General features: G+C 47.0%; 1 protein-coding gene across 8 annotated transcripts in view; it reads right to left on the reverse strand.

The window, feature by feature from the left end:
• The window catches only part of DDX31 (DEAD-box helicase 31), a 70350-nt gene that overhangs the window by 39955 nt on the left and 16670 nt on the right, over positions 1–13725 (reverse strand). For all 8 annotated transcript variants that reach the window (XM_072778482.1, XM_072778484.1, XM_072778486.1 and 5 more), the window contains 6 exons: positions 13464–13528; positions 11816–11935; positions 11598–11704; positions 10365–10600; positions 9440–9616; positions 6163–6222 (listed from right to left, as the gene is read on the reverse strand). In XM_072778482.1, the coding sequence (XP_072634583.1) occupies positions 6163–6222; positions 9440–9616; positions 10365–10600; positions 11598–11704; positions 11816–11935; positions 13464–13528 (765 nt within the window). The remainder of the gene's footprint in view (positions 1–6162; positions 6223–9439; positions 9617–10364; positions 10601–11597; positions 11705–11815; positions 11936–13463; positions 13529–13725) is intronic.

Raw genomic sequence — 13725 nt, forward strand, 5'->3', positions numbered from 1 at the left:
AACAATACCCTTGTCCTTAATATTTATTTAACTTTTGAAAGCTCAATTTTGAAGGAATCCAGGAGTCTTGGAAGTACATCCCCGAATCTGTATTTGTCTACCTTATGTCCTCATGGTGAGATTCTCGGGGAGCTCTCTGGCAGAAAGACATCAGGATGGGTGTACTTCCCAGTACCTGATGCCAGGAGACACGCCAGGGCAGCCTGTCCCGCACTGGTGGCACTATGTGTGATCCCCCAAGGAAGTGGCATCTACTCGCCCTCTCCACTGGAAGGTACCTTTCTCTTTTGTAACTAATCATTAAACTGGGGAGTAAAACTTTGAGACTGTTTCCCAAAACCTTTTGCCCAAGGGCTTTAGCGTCTACTGACGTTGCTTGTGTGCATCGGCTGTTGTCCTGATGGCAACAAACCGATGGCTTCCTAGGTCTGTCATTCCTGTTTTCCATTTACTAGGAAGTAAAGCACTTTCCCATAAAGCACACACAGCTCGCCTTCCTCTCTCCTTACTTTTCATGCAGAAAGCTTTCCTGGAGAAGAAGAACCCTGCGCAAAGTCTCTGCAGGAAGCACGTTGAGACCCCTGTGCCCTGTGCAGCCCACGGTCAGGGGAGGAGCTGAGGAAGATGCTGGCCCACTGTCATCTAACTCACCAGGAGGGACCACTGAGGGCAGCTGGGATTTGTCTGCCTTCGCTCCGAAGACACCTGAGCTGGCAGGTTTCCTCTGAATGGTGGCTAGGCTGCATTTATTAAGTGCTCAGTGAGAATTTAATGTACTAAGTGTGTCAACCACCCACGAAATGTTTTCAGACAGCTTCCACTGCCCTGAAAACTGAAGGCTGATGTTCCAGAGCTGATGCCTTTGAGAACACAATTTAGAGAGTTCTCTATCTTAAAGGGGATCAGGCACTGCTTTCTACACTAACCACAGTTGATGTCTTTAGAAAAACTGACGGGTTCTTAAATCTGCTAAGCTCTTGTTAAGAAATGATTTATTTTATTTAAGTGCTCTGCAGTGGGAGATGCATGTAGACAACGGGCTGTCTGAGCTTTACAGGCAGGCTTTGTAAAAAATTTAATGCTCATCAGTTTAGTAAATTCAACCAAGAAACACAGATGAAACTCTAAAATAGCATATGACGTTCGTGGAATTCACAGAGCACAAACATGCTGGAACAGTAAGGAAGAATGCCAGCAGCCTTCATGGGACTGTTTGCAGTTTGATTTCCCGCCTGGTGATCAGGCTCGGGGTGGGGGTGGACTGGCTGAGACACCATCTTCCCATCTCCCACTACGTCTTGTCTCGGGCTGTGGGACCCTCACTGCCAGCTACCACCGCTCAGGCTTCACCTAGCCATTTCTGCAAGTCCTCCTTCCTATTCTCAGCCTAGGCTACTACAGAGAACGGTAAAAGGGATAACCTTTGTGGTCTAGGAACAGAGAGAACAGGACTCTACCATCACTGTACAGCCATCCCATCTGAGTCAATGTAGCTCTCTAACCATCAGGTTAACCACCTATACAATGGCTATAAGATCCACCCTATTTATCTCCTATCTTGAGGTTGCTATGAAGACTGCACGACACTGTGCACGTGGAAGTGCGCTAAGAATTACAAATCCAAGGATTTCATTCCACGACGAAGTAGGAAGCGGCATGGTGGCAATTAGGCGGTGGTTTGCTGATTCTCTTCACACCCACCCACCCGCCTGACCTGGGCAGAGGGCCACAGAGAAGTGGGGTCTGCTCCGTCCCCTGGAATGTCGTCAGCTGGAGGTACTGGACCAACAGGAAACTGACCTGCCCTAGACTCAGCAAGGTTTCACTTCTCTGCCCATCTTAGAACTTAAATCTGGCTCAACTGTATTCCTTTAAGCTAATTAGGGCAAAAGAATTGCTAAAGTCAGTTCTGAAAGACACTCAACGGTGAGGCCTTGAAGGCTCAGGGCTTGACAATTGGCTGCCTCCATGAGACCAAGGAGTACAGATGGAAGGCAGCTTGCTCAGGTGCCAGCCTGTCAGTTGGATTAAAATGACTCATTTATTTACCCAAGAACCTCACAAAGTGCTTTTACTAACAGGGAGAGGGGGCCTGCCGGCTCTCTGAGCAAGGGACGCAGCAAATTCGCCTCTGCCGCCTTCCCGGCCTGCCAAAAGTCATTATTGCCGTGTGTGGAAAGCCATCAGCGGGGTACAGGCCCCCGTTGTCCGGGTGACAGATTGGGCTGCGTAATCAGAGGAGGAAGGAGAGAGTGCAGAAGCTGTCAGAGGCAAGAGATCTTGGCTGGAGCCGCCAAAAAACTGGCAACATGAGTTAGCGTAACTGAGTAAACAGCCAACCATCTCCAAATGATCTTGCCATTAACACGAGTGAAATAAAGTGGAAAAGATAAACTTTACCTCAAAAGCACACCCCAGAGAAAACCAAGAAAGTCTACATTTATTGTCAGTGGTGAACTCACATTCCCATGACTCTTGCAGCCTCACCTCCTGGCCTCCTTTGTCTCCCAGCCTCCTGGCACAGTGGAAATTCCCCAAGAGGAAGGGAAATTAAGAACTGCACAGACGTAACAGTGTGCTTCAAGACAAAAACAACAAAACCCACAAAAAACAAAGAAGGTGGAGGGAAGCAGCATGGGTGATTTGGCTGTCTTCTAAAGAAAGCATGTGCTGGACAGACAACCAAGATATGGTCCCACGGAGAAGCAGCTGGCAGAGCAAGCGGCACTAGGAGAAAGGTTATGGTGCTCTTTCTACCCAGGATGATCAGGGAGCGCCATGTGGATAACCGAGAGCCCAGTGTCAGCCTTAAAACCTCTTCCAGAATATGCTCTTCCAGTTCCTTGTGGGGCTTCCCTTTATCAACTCATCAACACAATAATGCTGTTGAAACCCACCTTCCTCTCCCTTGGCTTAGGGTGAGTTCTTTACCAGAAGCAGGAGGAAGTATTTTGTAAGTAATCTAGTATCTCCTAACTGGTTCCTTTGATTTCTTAATTCCATTTGGGAAAGTGGGCTTTGAACTTTCCAATGGCTCCTTCCTACTAATCCCTACACTCCCTTAACTTGATTTCTTCTCAGATCTACTTCTCTGGAGGACACAAAATTATATTCTGAATGTGTAAGGACCGCTCTTTCACCAACGGGTCTCTCCTGCCCAGACTATTCTCTCACTCCTGCCTGTGCTTCACACCGACCAGCATGGTCTCGCACATTCACTGGGAACCCACAATACACAAAGCCACGGACCAGCGTCCTGAGAGGCTGTATAAAATAAGAAACATTCTTGCTTGAATATGTGTATAATTAGAATGAAAGAAACATACACACACACACCCTCAACCGTTCTGAACAACAGAAAAGTCGGCAGAGAGGAAAATGGATTGGGGGGGGGGGGCGGATTTTCAAGCAGTAACTAGCAGCACTGTGAGTTTCTGAGCAGTTATACCACAGTTCCCCACTTCTCATGCAAACATTCAGTCTTCTGAGCTTGCTAACAGATCTTGGAATGATAAATCAAAACAGCAAAAGGCATGGTACGAAGGGGAGGGACAATCCCCTTGCTACAATTAACAACATGATTCCTCTTTATCAAAAGAAGCCAGTTCTCCATCTGCCTTGTCCTGACATGGCCCCCGTTCCTCATTAACACTAAGGAGGCTCCTGGAGAGCATGCAGAGGGCCTGGCAAGCAACAGGCTGCTTAAAAGGCCACGGAGTGACAGCATCTCCCCAATCTAGCCATGATCTATGGCAGTGGGTCTCCTGTGCCTACAGCTCTCAGGCACCAGAAGCTTCAGGCTGAAGCAAACGAATATGGTAAAAGTAGAAGGAATTCTGACAGCGTGAATGAAGACCTCCTCATCACCAGGGGACCATGTGCTTGGACCCAGGCTTAGAGATGGCTGGGAGTGAGCCCCTCCCCCAGCTCTTCTGAGGTAATCTTCACTGCACAATGAAAGGGAGGTGAGGCTGGCAGAAGGGCAGCACACTGGAAGGTTCCTCAACAAGCAAACAAACATACACCAAGAAACTTTAATGAAATCAGATTGTGGGCAAGTGAGAGTTGGCTTCCTGCGCAGCACCCAGGACTGGTGGGGGACGAAGGGGTTGGGGTGCTATGCTCTGCCAAGTCAGTGGTGCTCTTTGGCTGACCTCACTTCATGCAGGTATTAGCCAGATGAAACAAGTAAAGTCATCACAGGCTTCTGACCCCACTGAGAATTATCCATCAGAAAGAATGACCTTTACTTCCATGTAAACCTACTAAAAAACCCAAAACCAACACCAACCAAAACACTGAACTTCAAATCCCTGGAGTCCTCTTTGAGACCCAGAGTTGAACCGTGTCTGTAAAACACACCAGGAGACTTGACAATTTTCCACCAGGGATAAACCCAACATCTTAAAGGTCAAAGATAAAACATTTTGTTCTGTCATAAACTCCACACAAAGGTTCCTACCGCCTCCTGTTTCACCTTGGACAGCCTGTAACATTCACCCCTCAGGCACATCGAGTGTATGAAAAAGGGGGACTTATTCCCACTGTGCAAGCATAACATCAGCCTCCCTTTCTTTAGAAAAAGGCAGGCAGACATTGATGGTTCTCAACACTGCTGTTTCTTGGGCCCCAACTATTCATCCATTCGGTCCACAGGTATTGAGTGTGTACACGCACCTGCTCTGTGCCAGACACTGGCATGAGACTGTAGACAAAACACAGTCTATCTCTAGGGGCTTGCGATCTCGGGGAAGAATACCTAGACCAGGTGTGATGAGTGCTGTAAAAGAAGTGCAGGGTGCACTAGGAGTGCCCAATGGGGAAAAACTGGGGCTCCTGGAGTTCACTTTCCTGAAAAACTGAAATTGAAGGGGAGGCCTAAGGAAGGGCTAGCTTCCCAGGCAGAGGGAATGCATGTATGAAGGCCCCGAGGCCAGAAAACAGGAAGGATGGTACATTCAGGGAGCAGAAAGAGGAGCCTGCCTGGCTGAGGGCAGGGAGCAAGTAGTGGTGGTGGTGGTGGTGTGGAGACCATGGCGACAGGAAGGGGTCAAGTATATTATCTGGACTCATCTTCACTTCAGATCTGGCCTTTCAAGATTATTGAGGATGAACACAAGCTTCTGATTTGTGAGTGGGCTTTACAAAGGGTAAGGCTACTGGGTCAGACACAGTCTTCCTCAAGAGGCAAGCATGTCAGTAGTGAGACTGTTCCCAGATCTGGACAACCAAGTCACAGAGCCACCATTTGCCACACTCGTGTGAGAGCTGCCACCCTATGATGAGCGGGTGACTGGGTAGCCACCTTGTACAGAAGAAACAAAGCTGTACTCACTCACCCTGTGTTTAGAAAGATGACAACGTGTGTTACCTTGAAAACTGAATGCAGAAGATGGGTTTCTTAAAAACTAACTGCACGAAAAAGTGAGGCCTAGACAGATATGCCAATAGCCAACAACAGTCTTTGTTCTGCCCAGCACTCGCCCACTGGATGACCCTGTTAACAGTGCAATTTCATGACTGTATCAACAGGGATTTCTCAAATAACCAGCTGGGGGTTCAGTTACACCCTCCAAAACAGCAAGGAGGGAAGGTACTTTAATCTTGGGAGCCACGGTGAAGTGAATCCCCAGACAAGGAGGCACTGAAGGTGTGAGTTTTCAATCTCAAAACAGCACACAAGAGGTAGATGAGAAAGGCCAGCTCTGTGCTGGAGGTGGTGGCTGTCCACGCCCACAAAGACTGAAGTCGAGTGACAAGGCCCTGAAAACTACAAGGGCAAATGAGACTTTTAAACAACAGCAAAGAAAATCTGTCCAAGTTCATGTATTTTCCTTTTAAAAAAGGCAAGCAGAGGCAAGGAGAGTGGTTCTGTTTCAAAAAGACTTTCTCAGCTCTAATTACTCCCGATAGCTGTAATTTACACGTTTTTGGTGGATAGAAATCGCCAAGATTCACACGTTTTCAGACCAACAGCTGCCACGATTAGTGAGCAAATCGGCAAGACTTCTGCGCAGTGGCACAGTCAGGTGACACAACCAGAAGTGCAAGGCAACCAGCCGCACCCAGAGGCCCCTGCTATCCCTGCAGTCTGTGAGGCGACCTGTCGAGAGGAATGGCAGGAGTTTCCAGCCTCCCTGGGGAGTGCAGAGGAGTACGTACCGTGCACAGAAGGATGCCTGTTTCACAATGTGAGAATTCTTGAAACACTGCTGTTCTTTCCTACAAAAAGAAGGAAAAACACAGCCTTACAACTCTGAGGTCAGTCCCAAAAGAGTGGGCTTAGGTTCCCCTAACTCCCCCATGCCTTGCTGCTAGAATAATTTTTAGGCACTGAGAGCCTTTATCAAAGAAGAGGAAGAAGCAGATTCTTCACATCTTTTCACCAGACCCTGTCCTTACAGGACTAGGCTTTCTCAGACTGTAACAAAGTAATGGAGTTTTGGGGGCAGCACATCTTACGAAGGCAGGCCCAGAGGGGCATACCCTTCAGGAACAGCCAAGACCAGGAGCAGGCAAGGCCAAAGGCCACAGATTACTGCACTCCAGGTTCCCAACTCCGAATTTATTCTAAACATGTTTTTCTACAGGTAGTCTAGAGGCATGAAGAACAGCCACCTTTCTTACAGGGCAACTTTTTAAAAAGTGAATTTTAAAGAAAACACAAAAATTATAAAAACCATGTATTTTAACTGTGGAAAATTATTTATTTTTAAGTCAGAGGAAGAAAACCAAATTGTCCCACCACTCAAAAGCAAATCACCACTAGCAATCCCTTCTAGGCACATGACCCAACATGTGGGTTCTTAAACAGAATATGAACATCCTTTCATGCCAATAAATCTCCAAAATAACATCATCTTTCGTGACTACAGTGTTCAGCCCATTCAAGGCTCCGTTACCAGCGTTTGTCTCCAGTTGTTTGCTGTTATACCCAGTGCTGTGATAAACACCTTTAGAGATTAATAGTGGTATACATGTTTCACTATTATTCCCTTGGGGTAAAACCCTGAAGGCAGTCTCACTGCACCACATGTGTCCACTTAAAAGGCTTGCTAAAGGCACACTCAATGTAGGTTGAGTCACAGCACAGGAGCAGTTCAGATTTGGCATGTCTCTCTGTCAGCCAATAGGAAAAGGAATACAACCAAACCACTAAAAGTCTGGAAAAAAGAAAAAAGTGATGTCTCTCTGTGTGCTGGCACAGCCACCATGCCACTGGGGTGTAGCTCATTTTGATCCTTTGCGTCCATCTATTTTGTCACATGGCTAGAATTCACTTAGTCCAGTGGGTAATGACAACCAGCATGCACAGAATGCTGCCATGTTCCACATAGCTTCTTGTACTCTACATGCCTGGACTTCACCTAACCCGTGTGACAACCCCACAAGCAGTATTATCACCACCCCCATTTCCAGAAAGAGAAGCTTAGCTTGGAAAGGTAAGGTCACTTCTTGCCCAAGAGACACGCACGCAGCAAAAGGATGGACTGGTACCCGGACCCAGAGAGCCATGTTCCAGATCTGGCACCCAGGCACCTGCTACATTTGCCCAGAGTGCTGCACAGTCTTTAGAAGGGCCATGTTTAACAGTTGCATTGGAGAGTGATAATTAGAAAAGTTCAGAAAAGCCTGTGAGACATCCTGTGGACTGGACGTAAAATATTCAGATGTGGTGTAAGGAAAAAACTGCCAAACCCAGAGTATTCCTCACAGTGATCAGGCAGGCAACTTCTTCAAACAGCAACTTCTCCCTAATGCTCACAGTCAGGGCCACGTAACCACCAGGGAGACCACACTAAGGTCACATGGAGCAGCGGCCAGGCAGATTCTTTTAGCTTAGTGTGGGACGAGATGGCCCATAGAACGAAATATAGAGATACCACCTCCTATTTCTACCCATCTCATGAAAAGGCCATGAAGGCTAAATACTTAATAAACAGAGTAACACAAGGGGTACACTAACCATTCCAGAAAGAGTGAGAACAGCAGTAATAACGGCACCTACATCCACAGAGCATGCAGGAACCATGTCCTACACTGAGCACGTACTCTGCGTTAACCCAGTGCATCATCACACCAACCCTGTAAAGTAAGTACTAGGATCACCTCCATTTTAGAGATGTGCTAACTGGGGCACAGAGAGGTGTCATGCTCTTCTGAGGTCCTACAGCCAGTAAAGGTGGAGGCAAGGACAGGAGCACACAGCTGTGAGTGCCCTGCTAGGACCACTGCCCTCCCAATGTGAGCCAAATGGTTTGAAAGATTTTTACTACAGAGTCTTCTGCATAACCTCTTCAAATTCTTAGATCCACCTGAGTCCATCCCCAGCTCCCTTGTCATCCTCATGGCCACCTGCAGAAGGCCTCAGGTGAAGAAGACCAAGAGGAGGAGGAGCAAACACTGTAAGTGGCATTAAATTGTGAAATCAACAAACTCAATTAAATCAGGGACCCTGAAGTTAAAAAAGCAAGAGTTTATAAAATGCATGAAGCCTGGACCACTCAGGAAATTCAATCCAGTCTTGTGGTAAATAGGAAGCTGTGTCCTTGAGTGACCTTGAGCAAGTTCCCTTTTCTGAGGCTCCACACCCTTAATTATTAAAATGACAAAAGTGAGCACAAGAAGTATGCTGGACCAGATTGACTTTAACATCTCCTTCAGCTCTAAAGATGTGTTTTCAAGCTGGTTCAAGTCTTGCTCTGATTCCTGGTTGTCTCTCCTTCTGCCTGTCTCCTGGTAGCGCTTGGTCACCTCCTCCTTAGAAAAGATGGCTCCCCCACACAGAGCCCACACGTTCCTCTTCCACGCCAGTGGGCTCCCTTCAGCGTGCTCTCCACTGACTCCCTACAGGGAACGAGGACCATGCAGCTCAGAACCTAAAATCAGGGAGACACTATTCTCCTCTTCCTGAACAACAGATTACTCAGAGCTGAGACCCTGAAGCCCCTCTCCCAACCAAGGTGTTGAGTGAAAGCGCTGTATCTTGTTGACAATGACAGCAGTCGCGCTCAGCAGTACCATATGGGATCCACAATTTAGCTCCATTAATGCTCTTAATTTGAAGACATCAAGCCCTAATTACACACTGGGTACTAAAAAGGCAAAACCCTTCCCTGGTGCCAGCTACTTAGTGGTACTCTGTTGCCTTAACAGCTGGTTGAGGTAGATTCAGGCCAAGACAGGCCTGTGAGCTCTCTCAGGTGGAAGAGGGCAGCTCTTGGAGCAAGAGCACACAGGAACAACAGACGCCCTTGCCCACACCGACGCAGCCGAGGTGTCCGCTTCCAGGCCCAGCAGGTCGCCTGCCTAAGGCTCATCCCTGCCTCACCCAGGGGAGCCTGAGAGGGAAGGCAACGCTGGCCCTGGAAGACATATTCATGTTCCTCGGACATGGGTGTGCTCCTGGGTCCACCCCTGGGGACAGTGTGGTGCTCACCTCCTGCGCCATGTTGCCGTGCAGTCGCAGGAATTTTAATTGTGTGGAGGCAGATGGTGGCCGTCCTGACGCCAGGGCCCCTGAGCAGCTCGGCAGGGTCTGGAGGAAGAGGTGGTAGTGGAACTCCACCAGCTCACAACTTGAGAAAAAAACGAGCATCTTCTGGTCTTTTTCAAACTACATAGGTACAAAAGGGGAAAGAATGACCACACATTTTTATAAGATCAGGTGAGGCTAAGATGAGGATTTCTCTAAAATCTAGTCAAGCTGGCCCCAATTTGGCCACACAGGTGACAGACAGCTCTGAATTATTTTACAAAAATAACCCTAATACAACATGCTACAAAGAGGAGATGAAAGGAAAATGACAGAGCTGTAACTTCCACTGGCTTTCCTGAATCTGAGATAAACAAATATGCCGTAGTCTAAGGCTGTGCACCACTGTTCCTGTCACCCATCCAGGGCTTGCCACACACATACCCCTGCCCAGCTAGGACCATGAATGCGGCAGATGTGAAGCTTCACCCTCCGGCCTCTGCATGCCCCCGTCTCCTACCTACTAGGAAAAATTATTACATGGTCCAGGAAATAATAAATGCTGGGATTGTAAAAACCATGAGCACAGGGGCCTCTGTCTGGCCACGTTTGGTAGGTCTCTGCCACCTGTGACACTCCTGGTTCTCAGGCCCAGAAGAGGACATGGACAGACTTCCTATCAAATGTGACAGTGATTGCTGACCTCTGGTTCTATACCACAACCCTGGAATTGCTGACTCCTAAGGTCTGCATTTGCAAACATGGAGGAGTTGGGAAACTTCCCTGTGTGTGTGAGGGTCTCTCAGTTCGTTGCTATCAATGCCTGACACACCCACAAAAGAACAGGATCTTCTTCCCTCAAATGGGCCAGGCCTTAGTGTAGTCCCACCTTGCACTTCTGTAGGATGAAGGCTGCCAGGGTGACAAGTCTCAGTTTGCTGGGAACTAATGTCACATGCTGATCGAGACTCTCAGGAATTGCAAAGCTGTCCAGCTCACCACAAGCTGGAAGAGGGGAGGCCTCAGGAACCGCTCTGCCCTTTAGGTCAGACTGCCCATGGTGTTCGTCCAGGACAGAAATCCTAACTGGACTGAGCAAGCTGATACCAGCGAGCCATGTCACACCTCGGAGCAAAAGTGAAAAAAGTAAAACAGGTGACAGGTACAAGTTGTGAAACTTATCTTGTACAGGTACCACACCCCCACCACCACCTGCCACACATCCAGGCTTAGGAAGAGGCTCCCTATGGGCAACACCAGGGCCACAATGGCCTGCCCTCGGGTCAGTCTGGTGTGGGAAGCCCACTCATTCCACACAAGTGTTTCTCAGCTCTAACCCAGGGAAGACCACTGAAAGGAACACTAACAGCCATCTGCTCCCCAGACGGAAGGGTTCTACAGTTTTATCTATCGATGAAAGGGTGTCATGGGATTCTTTCACAGGGCTTTATAGGTTTATAAGCCTTCTCAGAACCTTTATTGTATTGACATGCACTAGGAATTTCTAAGAGAAGGAGGAAACATGAGGCATCCCCCAAACTTCTGAGCACAGCGTGATGGATTATCTCTTAAAATTAATGTCACTTAGGATATACATTTTGAGAACTGGGATGTGCACACTGTCAGAGGGCCAGTAAAATGGGTAACCCAGACCTGAGAACACAAAAGCTGGGTTGTGCTAGGTGGGTGACTCTGCTGGCAGCCACTGCCAAGCCTTGGTGCCCCCAACTATGAAGGATAGCTCAGAATGTCTATCTTATAGCATGGAAAGATAGAAATGAACTTAAAGAAGTCTCTGCTTAAGGATCCGTGTTCTTTAGCAGAAAGGTAGCCTGATAACACCGACAAACGGGAGTCAGCGTTTTCTCTTCCTCTTGCCCTGCCACGAGCAGCTCTGCATCTGCTCCACCCTCCCCTCCCATGCCCCAGGGAGCACAGCAGAGCCTGACAAGACTAAAGAAGGAGGCTAGGGGTGCAGGACAGGAGTCTGAAAAGGCAGTGCTTCAGGGACACCTCCCTCTTCACCCTCTGCCCCCTGCCCTGAGAACCTCCGGACAAATGATGCGTGTTACGTCCACATCCTTCCTCCTGGCTGAACAAAGAGCATTCCTTTTCAATTCACCTTCTGTGAGTGTTGCTGACAGCAAGACATTCTGTCGTTTCTGGCACTCGGCGTTGAGAGCATTGAGTATCACAGTGATATCCTTTTCAAAACCCAAATCCAAGATTCTGTGGTTTCAAAAGAGGGAAATTTTACTCTGCATCCAAAGTAAAGACTGCAATGAGGACAGAAGAAATAGCTCTTTTCTCCTACTTTTCATGCTTCTGGGTGAGGCTCACCTGTCTGCTTCATCCAAAATCAGCCACCGTATTCGACAAAAATGAATGTTCTTCGTGGATTTTATATGATCCACTAGTCGCCCAGGAGTCGAGATAAGGATATTTATTCCTTTGCGGAGTCTGTTTAAAATTATGTATCATAAAGTAAATCAAATGGAGCTGTATCAATAGCAAACACAAGAAACAGGCATGGGAGACAGATTCATGTCTAGCACCGATGTGCACAGCTTGAAGCCATGACAAACACGATGACAAATGGATATACATATATCTGAGTTTCCATTTTCCTCCAAAGTTTCTCTTATAGAATGTAATTATTAAGATCCAAAATTCTATTAAATTCATATAACCTTAAATTTGAGAATAATCTGTACTATATAATCCAATGCCCTTTATCTGATCCATGGATCCTCTCTTTCTAGAACATTTCAGATAGATGGTTATCTAGCCTGTTCCTGAAAGTCTCTGTGCCAGGGAACCTCCAACCTAAACGAGTTATTCCACAGCTATGTGATCTAATGGCTAGAATGTTTTCTTATATGGAATACTTTCTCTGTAAGCTCCGTACAATGGGGGACCAGCTTTGTCCCGTAGACTAAAGAGAATAAATCTAAGTTTTTGCTTCCAAGCATCCTTTATCCCATATTTCCACAGCAATAAAATCTTCCAATTTTTAGCTAAGTATAGTTTCCAGCCTCTCTTGAAGTTAAGTATGGTTGTGTGCCTATGTTTAAGGATGGGATAGAAGGATAAAGGGAATATGCAAAAACCACAGGTATCTTTGGAGGGAGGACGTACAATTATCTTTGTTCATACTGGCAGGGAACAAGATGTAATGGCTGGAGCTCTAGCAACTCTCTAAGACTATGGAGTACCCTTAAAAATGGAAACTTGATACAAAAAGATAAAAGGGACCTAGATCCGGACACCAGAGCACCAGAACCAACCTGCAATGGGCTACCGTCAGGCTTCTCAAATGTGAAAGAAAAATAAAACTGCCACATGTTTGTGCCACTGCTGTTTGTGGTTGTTATTTATAACTGAATCAAATCTAACCAATACCTTTAGATTTCAAGTTTAACATTTATTCAATTACAAACTGCATACATACACACACATGACTGGGTGTTACTACTGAACGTCAAGATTTAATATAATAGAAATGTTTCAGAAAGAATATACAATTTGGGATTTACCTGTTGCAACATTTTCTCCTGACTTCCAAAACAGAATTAGGAATCAGTGTTTAGGATATAAAAGCAAAGCATAAAGCATCATGTAAGTTTATGATCTTGTTTTCATAGAGCCAAACAAGACCCTAAACTCCCAATGTACACATAAAAGAGACGCCGAGGGGGATGGACACCAAACAAGGCAGACTAGGGGCATGGGGCGGGGATGGAACTTAAGAGGATAGTGTGCATCACTACCAACCACATCAGGAGGAACCCCTTGTCGGTATTTCTTAAGACAGCCCCGTCCACAGGTGACAGCTCCCTGTTGCCTCAAGCTCTCCCTATGCTCTGGGACTAGGAAGCACAGTTTGAGACAAGGCTCTCTCCAGGTTTAGAAGGAACAAGTCTCACTGAGTAGGAAAGCAGAACAGACAGATGCAAATAGCAACAGACAAAAAACAAAGCCCCCATACCTGGCCTTTTCTGACTTCCTCTTCTCTCCTCCCATCAACACTCCGGGCACAATCCAGGTAAAGGGCTATGGAAATCCATCAGATGTGAATTAATGCAAAGCCCCCTTTACTGAAGACACAGAAACTGACTCCAAATTCTTTCTCCTTAGAGAAGCTAGGAGGGAAGACCCAGGCTTCTCATTTGTAGGAGGTATGACTGTGCATGCACAATTCCTAGGCATCACTCTTGTCATGGTTACTAGCAGCAGTCACTTAAATTACA

Source organism: Canis lupus, chromosome 16, assembly GCF_048164855.1.
Source record: "Canis lupus baileyi chromosome 16, mCanLup2.hap1, whole genome shotgun sequence".
Lineage (NCBI taxonomy): Eukaryota > Metazoa > Chordata > Mammalia > Carnivora > Canidae > Canis > Canis lupus.